The sequence below is a fragment of the Chrysemys picta genome, chromosome 10, assembly GCF_011386835.1.
Source record: "Chrysemys picta bellii isolate R12L10 chromosome 10, ASM1138683v2, whole genome shotgun sequence".
NCBI lineage: Eukaryota > Metazoa > Chordata > Testudines > Emydidae > Chrysemys > Chrysemys picta.
The window spans coordinates 7,809,406-7,826,520 of record NC_088800.1 but is presented as its reverse complement, the minus strand read 5'-3'; the positions used below and the strand labels follow the sequence as shown (position 1 = coordinate 7,826,520).

At 45.0% G+C, this 17,115-nt stretch overlaps 1 protein-coding gene across 6 annotated transcripts in view; it reads left to right on the top strand.

Moving 5' to 3' along the window:
* The first annotated feature begins 740 nt into the window (after positions 1–740).
* LRRK1 (leucine rich repeat kinase 1) overlaps positions 741–17,115 on the top strand; it is a 112,052-nt gene continuing 95,677 nt past the window's right edge. For 3 of the 6 annotated variants that reach the window (XM_065558101.1, XM_065558099.1, XM_065558102.1), the window contains exons 1-3: positions 742–998; positions 3,701–3,827; positions 9,071–9,288. In XM_065558101.1, the coding sequence (XP_065414173.1) occupies positions 9,222–9,288 (67 nt within the window). In that variant the 5' untranslated portion in view covers positions 742–998; positions 3,701–3,827; positions 9,071–9,221. Of the gene's footprint in view, positions 999–3,700; positions 3,828–9,070; positions 9,289–17,115 lie in introns of all 6 variants that reach the window. The other 3 variants (XR_010590690.1, XR_010590691.1, XM_065558100.1) reach the window with 2 other exon arrangements.

Genomic DNA, 17,115 nt, shown 5'->3' with positions numbered 1-17,115 from the left:
AACTTTTTGTATTTTTATGTCTAATTTTGTAAGGAAGTAGTTTTTAAGTGAGGTGAAAGTTGGGGTATGCAAGACAAATCAGACTCCTGGAAGGAGTCTGGAAAGGTTGAAAGCCACTGCTCTCCATCGCCCCCTTACATCTCTACCCCTCTTCCCCACTGTCTAACACACTCCAGTCTGATTAAACTCCAGCTGCCTGTGCACACTGGCTCCTCCTGACACCGTTTCCACACCCTTTGCCTAGCCCTTCCCCGTCCTCCAGCTCTCCTCTGGCCTACACACACACACACATGCAATCCCCTTTCTCCTCACCCCCTCTCCTCACAATCACCCCCACACACTACCCCTTCTCCTCACCCTCTCTCCTCACACTCACCTCCCACGCAGACTCCTTTCTCCTCACCCACTCCCCCCATACTCACCCCTTTCTCTGCACCCACTCCCCACCCACTCCTTCTCCTCACCCACTCCCCTCACACTCACCCTCCCCTCACATTCACCTCCCACGCAGACTCCTTTCTCCTCACCCACTCCCCCATACTCACCCCTTTCTCTGCACCCACTTCCCTCACATTCACCCCCCCACACTCCCCTTTCTCCTCCCCTCACATTCACCCCCACACACACTCCCCTTTCTCGTCTCCCTTCACACTCATCTCCCCCACATACCCTTTCTCCTCCCCCCTCCCCTCACACTCATCCCCCCCCCCACATACCCTTTCTCCTCCCCCCTCCCCTCACACTCACCCCCCTCACCCTCCCCACACACACACTCCCTTTCTCCTCCCCCTCCACGCTGCTCTCTGGATTGAGGAAGTGCTGGCGGCCCTGGCAGGCTGCGCACAGCCCCGCTTCCTCGCTCTCTTCTCTCCAGCCCTCCCCCGCCCCGAGCACCAACAGCCCGAAAGTTGCTCCGGCCGGAGAAGCGGGAGGCGGCGTCCCAGAGCGGGGAGTCAGGACGCGCTGCCCCGCCCGCCCGTGGGGGACACTGACAGGAGGTACCAGGGCTTCGCGGGGACCCCGCTGGGCTGCGTAGGGTTTCGCTGCTTCTGCTTCTTCCCCTTTGCAGCCTTATGGCTGCGAGGACGGACCTTGCAGGGTCCCCCCCCTCCCCCCGCAGCAGGGCTCGGCACCGCCTCCCCTCGGCAGCGGGACCTGCCCCTCCGGGGAGGGGGAAGCCGGGGTCTCCCTAGTGATCCCCAGGCAGGGGGTTATAGGGCCCTCAGCACCATGGTATCGGAGCCCCCCCGTTCCTGGCTGTCCCTCCCCGGGCTGGGCACTGAGGTGGCAACCCACACCTGCCGTCTCACCGCAGTTGGAGGGGTACACAATGAATTGAAAACGGGCTGGGGAAAGGTCCTGAAGGAGCTTGTGCTGCCATAGAGAGGAGGGGTGTTTCCCCAGCCCGGGGCCAGGGCAGGCTCGTTCAAGGGACACCGTGCCCAATGGGGCACACTCTGCTCCGCCACTTTGCCAGGCCTGTGGCGAGCGAGGTGTCGCACCTACATAGCAGCCGAATAGTCAGCTCTGAGGTTTGAAGCTACTGGGCGCTTGGCACTGTGGTGTGTGGGATGACTTACAGTTAGGGCGGTGCAAGGAAGTTTCGTGCCCTAGGCGAAACTTCCACCTTGCGCTCCCAGGGTTGTGAGCTCAATCCTTAAGGGGGCCACTTAGGAATCTGGGGCAAAAATCAGTACTTGGGCCTGCTAGTGAAGGCAGAGGGCTGGACTTGATGACCTTTCAAGGTCCCTTCCAGTTCTAGGAGATGGGGTATCTCCATTAATTTATTTATTTAATTTATCTCCCCCAGTCCTGCGGCAGCTCCCCACCCCAGCTCACCTCTGCTCCGCCTCCTCCCCGAGCACACCGCCCCCGCTCTAATTCTCCTCCCTTCCCAGGGTTGTGGCGCCAAACAGCTGATTGGCGCCGCAAGCATGGGAGGCGGGAGAAGTGGAGCAGTGATGGCGTGCTCGGGGAGGGGGCATAGCAGAGGTGAGCTGGGGTGGGGAGCCCTGCAGCAGCTCCCCTGCCCTGAGGCACCCCCGCGGCAGCTCCCCATCCCCTCTGGCGAGCCATGCGACACCTTCCCACCCCAGCTTACCTCTGCTCCCCCTCCCCCCGAGCACACCGCTCCCGCTCTAATTCTCCTCCCAGGCTTGCGGCGCCAAACAGCTTTCAGGTTTTTGTTGAAAAAACAAACTTTAGGCTTTTAATTTTTTTAATTTAAAAAAAAAGTTGAAGAAAAGTTTGTTTTTGCCAAAATAATTTTTTTTGGGGTGGGGGGGGGGCAAATCATTTCTTCACCCGCTCTCATCAGAATTTTAAAGATCTAATTTATTTTTAACCATTTATCCTGGTCACATTATTTGCTTTTCACCTGCCCTGGAAGAGGAGACTATAATAGTCTGTTTCGCCTTTTGTTTATTCTGTATGTGTTCATATAGAATAATAAAGACAGGCAACATATTACATAGCACACAACTAGTCCAGATCCCTTTTCCTTACAGTCTAAAGCCCCAAGCTTCCAGACATTTAAGCATATGGTTAATTTTACTCATGGAAAAGCTCACATTGATATCACTGAGACTACTTTATGTAAGTAAAGTTAAATACATGCATATGTGATTACAAGCTCAGAGGCTGTCTCAGTCTGGTGCTTAGGAGAAATTAAAGGGTGAGAAGAAGTTCACAAAAAGAAAACATTTCTATAGATATGGATTATTTGGGGACATTTTTAATAGAACCTAAATTTGGGATCCATAAAGAAAATGTTTGGGTTAAATAAGTCATAAGCAGGAAACTGTTGTCCTTTCCTGAAAGCTGGTGGTAGAAGGGAAATAACTTATATTAGCTTTAAGGAAAACCTTCCTTTTATACAATAACCATGACAACTGCCATCAGGAAGCACTTTGGGGCTTCAGAACAGAAACACTTCACTTTTATAGTACAGAGTTTTAATTATTATTATTATTATTATTTATTATTACTTTCCGTTTATATAGACCTCTCAGTTGGTAATTTCAGAGTGCTTCATAAATAGTAATTAATCAAATGTTACTATATGTCTGGAAGGAGATAAATAATATAACCACTTTGCAGATTTGGAAACCGATGCACACAGAATTTATGGGATTTGCTGAAGGTCAAACAGCATACCTGTGTCAGCGCGGGAAACAGAACCCAGGAGTCCTTGCTCTGACCACTAGCTCTCCCTCTCTCTGCTGCTATGACCAGTGATATAGTGTACAAATGCATTGTCACTTATCCCAAAACTTGAGAGAGATTCCCAATTTTGACATGTCACTTGCAGAGCACTTAAAAAAGTCCTCCACAAATGACTTAAGTTGAAAGATGCAGTGTAATGTCATGGTATTATGACAATTGATTTAGTCACATGGGACATTAGGAGAAAGGTGGCAATCCAGTAGAGAATGCAACAGGTAAAAAGGGTTAGCCTGGAATACAAACTCTCTTCTGGTTCCAACTTCTGTTTTTTTTTTTTTTTTTATCTTTCAGTCATTCTTTATCTAAATAGGCACGGGGTACTTTATTTTTCACTCTGTCTGCATTTATTACATGTTATGAGCGATATTAGTGGCTGCCAGCAAGTCGTTGCAGGGCACTGGACTAGATGAGCTCTCGAGGTCCCTTCCAGTCCTATGATTCTATAGAAATAATTGGATTATTTTTTTCTGCACAGAGCTTCTGGTGATCCAAGACAGCTCAGGATACATTGGCTTCCTATAAAGACCGAAGATGGATTGCTGTTTAGCAGGGATTTAGCACTAACAAAATGCCAAGAGCCACATTCTCTCCTCATTGCATTGGTAGGTATTCGAGGTATTAATACCTCTTCTGAGTGTGACTACGTCCTGACACGAGCCCACAGTTGGTTTGTACCGGTGATGTTTCATCCACCTTCATGCTCCACAATATTACCTGTTGTGAATACCCCTGACACCATCTCTGGCCTTGAATGTGGCATAACATTGTTTTCAAAGGCAGTGGTTTGAGCAAAGGACTCAAGATGCTATTCCAGTCTGCTTTTGACTTGGTGAGTAATCTTGAGCAAGTCATTGCACTTCTATGTGCCTCAATGTACTTATCTACAAAATGGGTCTGATACATTCACAGGGGTATTGTGAGGCTTAATGAATGTTTTTATGAAGTGCTTTAAGATCTTTGGATGAAAAAGGCTGTGAATGCAAAATATTTTATACTATTTTATTTTTAAAAAATTGGCAGTAATTCCTTTAGCCTGTCTCTAAAAGTGAGCCATTTGTCTGCTAGTGAATCTTGAAAGAGAAGCTGGGCAGATGCTGAATGGAATCTAAATCTGCATTAAAATGTATTGCTCCCTGCTCTTAGTCCTGCTGAGAGGAATTTCGCAGAAACTACAGAATCTTGTGTAACACCAGCCTGTCTAATAGTCAATTAGTTTGTGCCCTGGAATGTATAATAACTATGTTAATGGAGTTAAAAGTTGAGTGTATGTATACGTATCTTTAGGGTAGAAAGCATTATAGTGATGTTCTCCAAACCAACCATGACAAATCCAGGAAATTCAGGTTATATGTAAAAGAAATGCAAAGGTGTTAAGATATAGAGATGCATATGTAAAGCATCCAAACAACCTTAGCTCTGCCTTGTATTGAGACCATGCAATAATAATATAATTATGGTTAAGGCATTTTGTAGTCTCAGATTAAATGAAACTGATTTTTAAAGACATATTTCCCCCCCCCCCCTTTGGTGTCACTATAGGGGACAGTGAAGGACTGTAGAATGGATTAGGAGTTCCTGAAATCATGAATGGGATGATTTTCAAATATCTAATGGGCACTAGGTTCAGAAAACAAAAATTACTGTTCAGTAAAGAACTTTTCCCCACAATTTCTGAAGTTGTGCAAATGTGTGCCATTAATTGTACTGCAAAGAAATGCCACATAAGTCTGAATGTGTGCTGGAAAGAACTATTGAACTAGTCTCTGCTTTGCAAAAGAAGGACACATTCATGCTTGATGTAACTCAGTGGAGTTATGATCAAGATGAATTTGAGCTGCAATGTCCATCATTCAACCCTGTAGAAATGTCACACACAGTAAATCTTGGACTGCAGGCATTGGAAAGCAGAGAACCCCTGTGTTAATAGTTAAAATGACATGCTCCGTTATTTGGCATATATTTTTGCTATTTTAGTTTTCTTTTAAAAAACAAAACAAAACCCCCAACGTTGTTTGTCCAATCATCGTTGGGTGGTTTCACATGAAGTGACCAAAATTATCCCACAGTATTCTTGCCAGCAAGTTAAAGATTGGATTGGATGAATGGACTATAAGGTGGATAGAAAGCTGGCTAGATTGTCGGGCTCAGTGGGTAGTGATCAACAGATCAATGTCTAGTTGGCAGCCGGTATCAAGCAGACTGCCCCCAGGGGTCAGTCCTGGGGCCGGATTTATTCAACATCTTTATTAATGATCTGGATGCTGGGATAGATTGCACCCTCAGCAAGTTGGCAGATGACACTAAGCTGTGGGGAGAGGTAGATACGCTGGAGGGTAGGGATAGGGTCCAGAGTGACGTAGACAAACTGGAGGATTGGGCCAAAAGAAATCTGATGAGGTTCAACAAGGATAAGTGCAGAGTCCTGCACTTAGGAAAGAAAAATCCCATGCACTGCTACAGGCTGGGGACCGACTGGCTAAACCAGAGGTGGGCAAACTACAGCCTGCGGGCCACATCCGGCCCGCGGGACCCTTCTGCCTGGCCCCTAAGTTCCTGGCCCAGGAGTCTAGCCCATGGCCCCTCCCCTGCTGTTCCCCCTCCCCCGTAGCCTCAGCTCACTGGGCCACCGGCGCAATGCTCTGGGCGGTGTGCAGAGATGTGGCCTGACCTGGTGCTCTGTGCTGCGCGGTGACGTGGCTGGCTCCAGCCGGGCGGCACGGCTGCCTGTCCTGGTGCTCTGGGCGGTGCGGCTGGAGCACTGCCAGCCACCGGTGCTCCAGGCAGTGCGGTGAGCAGGCAGGGAGCAGGGGGAGTTGGATAGAGGACAGGGGAGTTCGGGGTGGTAGTCGGGGGTGGGAGTGTGAACAGGGGTCTGGGCGGTCAGAGGGCGGGGAACCGGGGGATTGAATGGGGACAGGAGTCCTGGGAGGGGCAGTCAGGAAGGGGGCAGTTGGATGGAGGGGCAGGGGGCAGTCAGGAAGAAGGGGTGGTTGGATGTAGCAGGAGTCCCAGGGGGGGCAGTTAGGAATGAGAGGAGGGATTGGATGGTATGGTGGGGAGCAGTTAAAGGACAGGGTGAGGTGGATGGGGCAGGGGTTCCGGGGGAGCTGTCAGAGGACAGGGAACAGGGGGGATTGGATGGGGCAGAAGTCCCAGGGGGGCCATAAGGGGGCAAGAAGCGGGGCGGGGGGTTGGGTAAGGGGCGGGGGCCGGGCCACGCTTGGCTGTTTGGGGTGGCACAGCCTCTCCTAACCGGCCCGCCACACAATTTCAGAAACCCAGTGTGGCCCTCAGGCCAAAAAGTTTGCCTGCCCTTGGGCTAAACAGGAGTTCTGCAGAAAAGGACCTGGGGATTACAGTGGATGAGATATGAGTCAGCAGTGTACCCTTGTTGCCAAGAAGGCCAACAGCATATTGGGCTGTATTAGTAGGAGCATTGCCAGCAGACCGAAGGAAGTGATTATTCCCCTCTTTTCAGCACTGGTGAGGCCATATCTGGACTATTGCATCCAGTTTTGGTCCCCCCACTACAGAAAGGATGTGGAGAAATTGGAGAGAGTCCAGTGGAGGGCAACGGAAATTATTAGGGGGCTGGGGGCACTGGATTTACGAGGAGAGGCTGAGGGACTGGGATTATTTAGTCTGTAGAAGAGAAGAGTGAGGGGGATTTGATAGCAGCCTTCAACTACCTGAACGGGGGTTCCAAAGAGGATAGAGCTCGGCTGTTCTCAGTGGTGGCAGATGCCAGAACAAGAAGCAATGGTCTCAAGTTGCAATGGGGGAGGTCTAGGTTGGATATTAGGAAACACTATTTTACTTGGAGGGTGGTGAATCACTGGAATGGGTTACCTAGGGAGGTGGTGGAGGACTGGCATGGCATAGCATAGCAGAGCTCGGCCGTGCCTCTTATCTGCTCCAATGATACCCCTTGCATTGGGAAAAGGGCCAGAGGTGCAGGGACTGGCTGCAGTATACATGCATCAGCAGAGAGTGCAATTCTACCACAGAGAAACACTCTGCAGGGCACTTGCAGTTGGGTTACTGCTCTTTTCACCCACCTCAGTACACACAAGACATAACCCATCTAGTGACTCTGGCCCCGTTCTCTGTCTACAGGCTTACAAGGAGTATAATCCTGGGTCAGCCGCAATATAGACCATTAGAATTAAATGATCACTGCAATCGGATTCGTAAAATGGTGAACTTGTCAAATCAGACATGTGCATAGTCAGCAAACACCGACTGGCTAGTAGAATTTACCTTGTCTAATTCCAAAGCAGGTCAATCACATTGTTATTGGCTCGAGCAGGTACTCCCACAAGCTGTAACAGAATTTACTGGCAACCAAGGAGCACCCCAAAATGCATTTCCTAGCTTTGAAAGCATCAAAAAATGCCATTCAGTATGACCTTTAAAATCGAACATGTCAATGATCCACATAGCCTTAGGGCGAGCAGTAGCTGGAATGGGCATTTGGTCCTTGTTGTCAGACGAGCTCCACAAAGTGGGGATCACTAGAAATTGCATTTGTCTGTATGGATGTAAAATAGGACCAGACTCAAACATCTGCATAGAAACAAATCACTTGCCATTCACAGATTTTGTAACGCATTGCCAACTTGACTTCAAGTCCTGTGAAATGAAGGAGGAATGTGAGGAAGCTGAATGTAGATCAGTTGAAGGATGAGTGTATTTTTTACTGCCCTTGCTCTTAAACCCCAATTCAACAAACCACCTCTAGTTAGTAAAGCACTGAAGCATCTGCTTAGGTCTCATTGACTTTAATGGCACTTAAGCACATACTTAATGTTAAGCACATGCTTAAGTACTTTGCTGAATTGGGGGGCCTCCTTTCATACCTTTGATGGCACGCAGCAGACATGAAAAAAATGGATTAAAATCAGATCTTTTCAGTGATGCTCTGTTACATTATTGAAATAATTTACATACTGAAAGTGAAAGCAGAAAATAAAGGAACAAAGTATGCTAGTTGTGTGCATACTGTCTAACAGCAGTGTTAGACAGAAGACTTTTAAAAAGAGAGAAAATTTCAGAGACTCAACTTTAAACAGGTAAGAACTTCAAAATTCCCTCGGAGAGTGAGACAATCAATGCCCTGGTCATTGCTAATTTTGCAGGGCGGTTAAAAGAAACGAACATTTTGTAGCTCGCAGAAATCGAATATGGCTCCTTGGATATGTTCCTGCAAAATGTTTATTTTGCAATGAAATCCTTGTGCATTACTGGTCTAGATACAAAGTTTGTCCTTTTCTTTTCCCCTTGTATTCTTTCCTTCCATAGAGGATTTCCCCTTTTTGGTAACCAGATCAGTATTTGTTGGGGATAATACGGAGTTTCTCAAGTGCACTCTTAATGGGATCCACAATTTCTGCTTAGATTTCGACTTCTTTTGTGACTAAAGATGGTTCTGAAGTGGAATTTCTTTAGGAATTTTCAAGAATTCCCTCCAACAGGGATACACCACTTCAGTGCTCAGCCTTACATTCGTCCATTGAGAGTCTGAAACGGGATCTGCAATCCTTATCCAAAATATCCCTGCTCTGACTGTAGTCGCTTTAGTAGTTTTGGCTGAGAGAAATTGAGACTAGCCCCCCTTTTTTCGTGTGGAGACATTGTCAGGCTATATTGTTGATTCACACTATGGGTAGCTAAAGTATTCTATAATAAATTGTATTTACAGTGGCATGAAATGAATGCACTTTTGCAAGATAATGTCTAGAGAAGCACGTTTTGTATGTGCAGAGGAATAAACATCTTGCAGTTCCTGCGCTGGGATGATTTATGATTTCTGCTTTTTTTTTTTTATTATTTTATTTTTTTAAAGCAGGGCAGATGGTGTTTCTTCATGACTGTGACAACTGGCAGTGACTCTCCAATCCTGCACCTGGAGAGAGTTCGTTTGACTTTGACAACACTATTTAATTTTAAATGCTACAGAAAGTTGGCTTATTGAAACTACACAACTACAGCCCAGAATGTACTGGTGCGTGGGAACTGAGGAATCCGCTGTTAGCAGAGAGTGCAACATGGAGCCCCAAAATGGTAAATGGAACAGCTTTTTCTTTCCTATTTGGAGCAGCACTAAATATTTAGGCTTTGATTTTTGAAGGTGCCCAAGGGACTTAGGTGCACAGCTCCCATTGGAATTCAATGAGATTTAAACACCTAATTCCCTTTAATAGCTTTGAAAATCCAAGACCATATCTTCAAGAATCTACAAAATGTAACAGTTAATTTTACTTGCAAGATGAAAGACATGTATCTATTAATAAAGAAGGAACTGCGTTCCTTACAAGTGGAACTAGTCAATATTTCTATCACATACTATTGATTCAAAAATGTGTTACAAGGTTCTTAATTTTTAGCACATGAGTACAGATGTGCTGCCAGCTATTGATGCAGTATGTGCTCAGGGTACCAAAGCTTTTAAAATCAGAGCATCATTCCTAAGGCTGAACAGATCCTGCTCCTATTGTACTATAGGCTTTGATTCAGCAATTACTGATGATTTAATGTTAAAAATCCAAAGCATGGATTAGAAGGTTTGTGTTTATATAATAATATTTTGAATCCATAGGTAGAAATCCTTCTTTAAAAGGAGATGTATGTTTCAGGTTAGTTTCTGTTGGTGTGATAATTTCTTCTTCAAATATTATTTGTTCCCAAAATTGTCAGTCACAGGACAATAACGTTAATTTTCTCCAAGTCAAAAACAGTTATGTCTCAGCAACAAGAACGGGTCTTTGGCTTATTATATTAGTGTTTTCCCCCATAATAAACAATTCATAAGGAGGCAGTCTTTGCGTTAGAAGTGTGGGATGAAGGTGTTTCTGACGCTGGGTAGTGAGTAAGCAGAGCTCAGAAGAGCCTAATGTTTTAGCAACCTTATTTTGGATTTTATCAGCAAGTATGAAGCAATGCCTGATATTTTCTTCAGGGGCCTTTTTACCTTTATCAAAGACATTTCGCACCAGTGTCACACAGAGCTCCGGGAACTCCTTTCCTTTCCCCGTATGTATTATGGTTATTTTGTGGTGGCTTTTTTTTTCTATATTTAAAGCTTTATCTTTGTACAGTGATCAGGAACTCTTGGGAATTAAATCTGGTATATGCCTTAATCTGTTAATTGTATGTCTAAACTCTCTTTCTGGAAATCTGAATTCATTTCTGTTGGCATACTAAATTATAAACCATGAGAAGAATTTTAATCTGCTGTAACGATTAGCAGACTTTAATGGATTACCAACAGTTTTAGCCTGTAATGCTGATTTGGCAGATTTTTCTCCGTGTTTCAAAGAGAAGGTAAATAAACCAATTTGTCTGTGCGTAAATAATGAGGTGGGAAGGGGAAAAAAAGCTATAAACTGTTTTTCTATTTAATAGCAGCTGGCTTTCTTCATGGAAATTCTTATATTGCTTTGTTGTATAAAATGTGCGGTAAGTTAGTAACATGTAGTGTACAAAGCATACCAGTATAACCACTATACATAGAATTGGGTGTGTAAGAAATTGTATGTGATGGCCATGTGGTATTGAGGTTAGGTTTTCAATCATGTACTACTTCAGAAAGTTTGCTCCCTATGCGTATGCTGTAGGTGTTTAAACTTATTTTGGTCCAGGATTGCTTAGTTTCTTCCAAGGATGAATGATGTCAGCTAGTCAGTCCACTCCTTAGATTAGATGGTCCTTGCTTGCCATTTGGATTTACTTACCTAACTTGAATGCTGGAATGTGAGTCATTAAACCTTCACATGTGAATATATTGTTTTCATGCGGATGGTGTCGGCTGCTTTCATTGTGCAGAACCACTGGGAATAATAATAGGCCATAGCATCTCATCTGTAAATATCAGGGATTCCAGTAACACTAGGAGACCCTAGAGGTATTTCTTGTAGTCCTATCACCTTATGCTGGGATCCAATCAGCTCTCACAAGCAGAGCAGGGCAGGTCTGGTCAGTATATGAATGTGTGGCTTCTCACACGTAGTGAAATGGTGTTTGTGGCTCAGTCACTGGCTACTGCATCCAGGAGGATATTGGAGGCCGTGTGCTGCTGAAAGCCCCTTCCCTTAGATGAGAAATAACACTTGAGTTCTGATCGCTTACCAGCCTTACAATCCTAGGCCACTTTTCATGAAAGCTGAGGATCTGCCCCAATGTTCAGCTGGAGCATATTGTCCTAGCTATGTTGACTTCAGTGTTACACCAGCTGAGAATCTCTCCCATTCTGTCTACCTAAGTTCCCCCTACAGTTTCAACTTAGTATGTTATTCCTGCCCTAACTTGTATGCTAGTTTTGTGTCCAGCTAAAATTCTGCTCTACTCCAGCTGTGAGGTAGCTGCATTTCAGTGGTATGTGAAGTGTCCCTATATATCCTTTGCTGCCTCACAGGGATGTCGCTAAGCTTAATTAGCTAATGTCTGTAAAGCACAATGGGTTCCTCAGGTGGAAGGCACTATAGAAGTGCAGAGTAATATATATTGTTTTTTCAGCTGTGTAAATAATTGACTCACCCCCACCCCACCTCTGCTTCCCCTCCCTATTACATATTAAGATCATGCTTATTAAAATGAAGCATTGTGACCCGTATGGGGCGAGTGTAGTGATATGAGGGATATTCCTGCCTTTTGTGAAGCAAAAGATCTTCACCCTTATTGAAAAGTTCTTTAGAACTTAATAGAGATGAAACCAAATGGGATTTTGCAGCAATTCAATAGGGTTCTAAAGAAGTTACTCTACAAATTATATAATAAGAATGAGTTCCTTTCTAGGGTGTTTTTTTTATTTTTATAGAATTTTGTAGCAGGGATATAATTCTCTATTAAATTCTACGGGATGGTTCAAGAAAGCTACAGAAAGGTAATCACTGTTTATTGAATTCATCGGGGCTCTCCTTTGAAAAATACTTAGTGACACCTCTAAGTTGGTGAAGCTTGTCTAGGTGCAATGACAAATGTGGTCTTGAACCCCAGAGTGGTCAGGATAGCTCTGTGTGATGGTTTCTAAGGGGAATTGGGCCACACGACAAAAACATGGAGAGAGTCTCTTCCTTGGTTTCAGTAATGATTAAAGTAAAGAGAGAATAATTATCACTATTATAATACTTTTTTATTTCCATACCAGCTTTACAAAAATTAACTAAACACGTACAACCCCCACTGAGACAAGTCTGTACAGTAAAAGGATCACGCTGCCCACCACTGGAATTCAGCAGCTGTCCAATAGCACAGAGACACATGGCATCACGGTATAGGATAGGAGCTGAAGAAAAAAGAACATAAATTTGCCCTGCAGATTTAGCTGGCCAGAGTGTAATTACGTGAGTTGGAATTTAGAGCAGACCATAGGTTTAATGCCCTTATGTCTCTTGAAAAATGCAAGAAGATCTTTGATTGAACACGTGTGGCCCAATCCACCCTTTTTATTTCACCTGAAAGATAGCCTCCCTGTCATTACAGAGGCTCCTGCAACCATGCTGGGCCATTAATTCGGTACTGAGGGCTGGTCTACAAAGTTAGGTTGACCCAACTACATCGCTCAAGGGTGTGAAATATCCACAACCCTGAGTGACCTAGTTAATCTGACCAAACCCCTGGTGTAGACAGCGTAGGGTTGATGGGCAGGCGGATTAACCAGTATGATGGGAGAAACCATCCTGCCACAATAGTGAGTGTCTACACTGAAGCACTGTGGCAGTGCTGCTGCATTTTAAGTGTAGACACAGCCCGACTCAGATGAAAATGAGCTGCCTGTGCATCACCAACACCACTTCCTGCACCATGGAAAAGTCTTTCCTGTAGGTCTCCCATCCAAGTCATGACCCACCCTGACCTTGATTCGCTTGTGAGATCTCACAGCATCATTTTAATTGGCTTGCTCATGAAGTAGTTAACTCTACAAAGCAATTTCTTGTAGAAAATTTCACAAGTCATTAGATAGTAACTACGTTTGGTTACTTAGTAGCAGCATAAGCCATATTTGAACTGCTGTCCAAAGGCCCCCTTCTCCATCTCTGCTGTATTTGCATTGGGGGGTCAGATTTGCAAATGTGGAAGAGAGACTTGGGTGCCTTAAGCAGCCTTTGGCTCAGCCCTGTTCATAGTGGGTAGGTGCCCACATCACTACCGGCCCCCTCACTAATAGCCTGTGAGAGGCGGGAGGCTGAGCTGTCCTCTCACGCTGAAGCACACTGATGAGGGATGGGAGGGTGAGAGAGAGAGAGGGAGAGTTTACACTGTTCCTGCCCATGCTGTTTCTTTTTTGTGCAAACTTAAACCACTAGTTCTGTTAGTCTGGCACCAACTTTAAATCAGTTTAGAAAATAAAAGTCCACAGCAGCAGCTAGTGACTGCCTCCTAGCAATAAAAATAGCCGAAGTCCACATAACACTGGGCGTTAACATATATGATGCCTCCAGATTAGATCTTTGTTTTTATTTCTGGAAAATTCTCCCTGGTTGACTGTTTCCTTTAATGTTGAGGGCAGGGACTTGCAGTTATTACTGTGAATGTTTTATTTTTTTGTTTATAAATCTTTACTGCTGAATGATAGAGGAGGAAGGAAGGGCAGAAACAGGCTTTGAAGTTTCATTAACAGTAGCTGATTTAAGTTGTCACGGAGTCCCCGGGCGATGCTCTGGAACTGCTCCCTACGAAGCCAGTCAGGACTCTGGTGAAGTCTCCTCTCTGTGAGCAGACTGTCTTCAGGGCAAGAAGCTCACATGGCTTCCACCTTTCTGGGTCTGACCTTTGGAGCATTCAGCATCCTCTGCCTCTCCATGCGCTTCCCACAGCGAGTCTGCCCAAGTGGGGTCCTGGGGAAGCCAGAGGGTCCTGCCCCCCAACTTTGCAGTCAGACGTGACTCTTAGCCAGCCAGTAAAACAGAGGTTTATTAGATGACAGGAACACAGTCTAAAACAGAGCTTGTAGGTACAGAGAACTGGACCTCTCAGCCGGGTCCATTTTGGGGGGCAGTGAGCCAGACACCCACATCTGCACTCACTCCACGTCCCCAGCCAGCTCCAAACTGAAACTCTCCAGCCCCTCCTCTCTCGCCTTTGTCTCTTTCCCGGGCAAGGAGGTCACCTGATCTTTGTTCTCCAACACCTTCAGTTTGCATCTTTGCAGAGGAGGTGCCCAGGCCATTAGTTGCCAGGAGACAGAGTGCCAGCCATTCTCTGTGTAGACAGTATCACAGGGGCCTTCTTGGGCTCTGCAACAATTATACACCCTGATCCCCCCACCTAGATACCTAAGAAATGCATAGGGGAAACCGAGGCAGCCACACAGTATTCAGAGAAAACATTAAGAACATTCCCACTTCGTCACATAAATGTTCTCAGTGTAACGTTTTACAAGATCGAGTTATGCCAGCAAAAAGGTGTCATGGTTATAGCACAGGACTAGGGGTCAGGGCACTGTCATTCTAGGCCCAGCCATGTCATGATGCACTGAATAGCCTTCAGCAAAAGGCTCACAGTTTCTCTCAGCTTCCCCATCTAGAAGACAGGGTAATGACAGTAACCTGCCTCAGGTTGGTGTTGTGAGGATGAATTGGACACACTTGGGGTGGGCAATGCGCTATAGAAGCACTGTGTGTGGCGTTAGTTTGAAGTTTATGGTATAGAAATGAGAATAAACGAAGCTTGAACTTTTTTTCTTCCTGCTTCTGAATCTGAGGTCTTTTGGGGCAAACAGTGAATCAAAAATAATCCTACAAGCAAATAAACCAAGTAGCTACGTGAGCTGGACTTATTGTGCATGCCCTCCAGAAACAGAAGTAGGAAACAGCAAGCCAAAATAGGAAGTGCTCTTACACAGCAGTAACCAGGTTTTATTTTTAATCCTCTTGAAATGTAGACCGTATACAGAAGTAGTAAGATTTGGTGGAGGCCCAAAAGCTAACAGAAATTCAGCCTTGTTTAGAATGCTTGCTGTCACACACAAACACGCTGTGTAATACCAAGGCAGCACATTGCACATTCACAATTATCTTGACCAAGATTTGCAAAAGTGACTAGTGATTTTGGTGCCTCAGTTCTCTGACACCTTGAAGGGGCCTGATTTTCAGAGGGCAGACGCTCAGCATATTCTTAAAAAACAGGCCCCTTCAAGTTGTCTCGAGATGGGTGCCTAAAAATGATGGAGGCATCCAAAATAATGAGTCACTTTTGAACATCTTGGCCTTTGTGAGTAGGATACAGCTGCGATTGCTCAGTGACTTAGCCTAGTTGGTGCTGTACACTTACAGGGGCAGAAATGTTATACAGTAGTGAGCAAAGCAAAAACAAAACAAAAAACTAGTAGAGGTAGTTTGGCTCTGCATCTCTTGACCCTGTGCTCCACTGCAAGGAGGAGAGAGCTGCAGCAGAGAATCAGGAACACATCCACAAAACTGGGGAAGCCAGCAGCCTCCCCAGGGGCAGGAAGCCAGGGGCAATGAGGGGAAGGGGATTTGACTAGGGACCAGGCACAGGAGCTAGTGGGAACTGGACCTGCACATGTTGCTCTGATAAGGAGGCACAAATGGAACAACAACTCATGGAATATAATACAACATGCAAGCGAGGGAAGTGTTCCTGACCCAATTACTGAAGACAAGCTGATTAAGACAATAGAAATTTAGTAAGACGAACAGACCAGGTGAGAGTCTCCTTCTAAACCATTACCTAGGTGTTACAAAGGATCCAGTTTACAGAAGCCAGCTGCTCTCAGGACCAAACTGAGACTAAATTATGCTGGCTCAAAATTTATCTCAGTGACTATAAAACACATAATGATAATGCATAGCACAAATCCCCCCAGCATGCACATGAACTAGAAGAAAAAACAGCTGATCTTAAAAAAGGAGACTACTGCTACACAAGCTGGATAATATAACCTGTTCCAAACCCACACCATGAAGAAGACACTGTAAAAGGAATGAGAGGCCATAGAAGTGGAAAGAAGTACAGATGTCCACGCTGATTCAAACATTACTGGCCTAGCAGATGGAGGGAAGCAGTAGATGTGATATATCTTGATTTTTAGTGAAGCTTTTCACACAGTCCCACATGACATTCTCATAAGCAACATTACTATAAAGTGGGTTTAAAACTGGTTCAAAAATTGTACTCAAAGAATAGTTATTTGTAGTTTGCTATGTTCACTGAAGGTAGGGCAAGAAGTAATCCGCTTATTCTGCAGCAAGAAAGATTTAAGTTAGATATTAGGAAAAACTTTCTAACTATAAGGCCAACTTCACTAAAGATGCTACCAGTGTTTTGCTCTTCAGAATACAGTCAGCCCAGAGGAAATGTTTGCTGTAATAGTTTGACTTTGTATTTATATTTGGATATGGTTTGAATCTGTACTTCATTCCAACTCAAAGGAGGTTGGCTGATCTGAATACTAGGGAAGTGCATTTAGACCCTGATCCTGTAAAGAGACCCTCACAGGCAGACCCTGCAATCAGCGTGGTTCTGTGTTGGTACAGGTGTCTTTCCCTGAGTGCTGCCACAAGCGTTCTGCTGTTTGGAGGAGTGGGACCTTAGTGCAGTTAATAAAAACAGCTAAATCCATAAACGCAAACTGTACCCATAAAGTTTATTTTTACTGTATACAGACAAGCTTTTAATGACAATGTGATATAAAAATAAAATGGAGCTAACAACGCAAAGTTCACCCTTTGTTAAAGTCTGATTGGTTAAAAATAGCTTTTCCATCATAACATAGCAATGCTGATTTTTTTTTTTGGTCACTGTGTAGCTGATTCGGCAACCTTTGCAAACCCAAACCTCCCCAGAGTAATACTTAGAAATTACATCCACCTTCAAAGAGCAGTGTAAGTGTTAACTAATTCAGGCCCACGAGTGAGGCAAGATTTATTG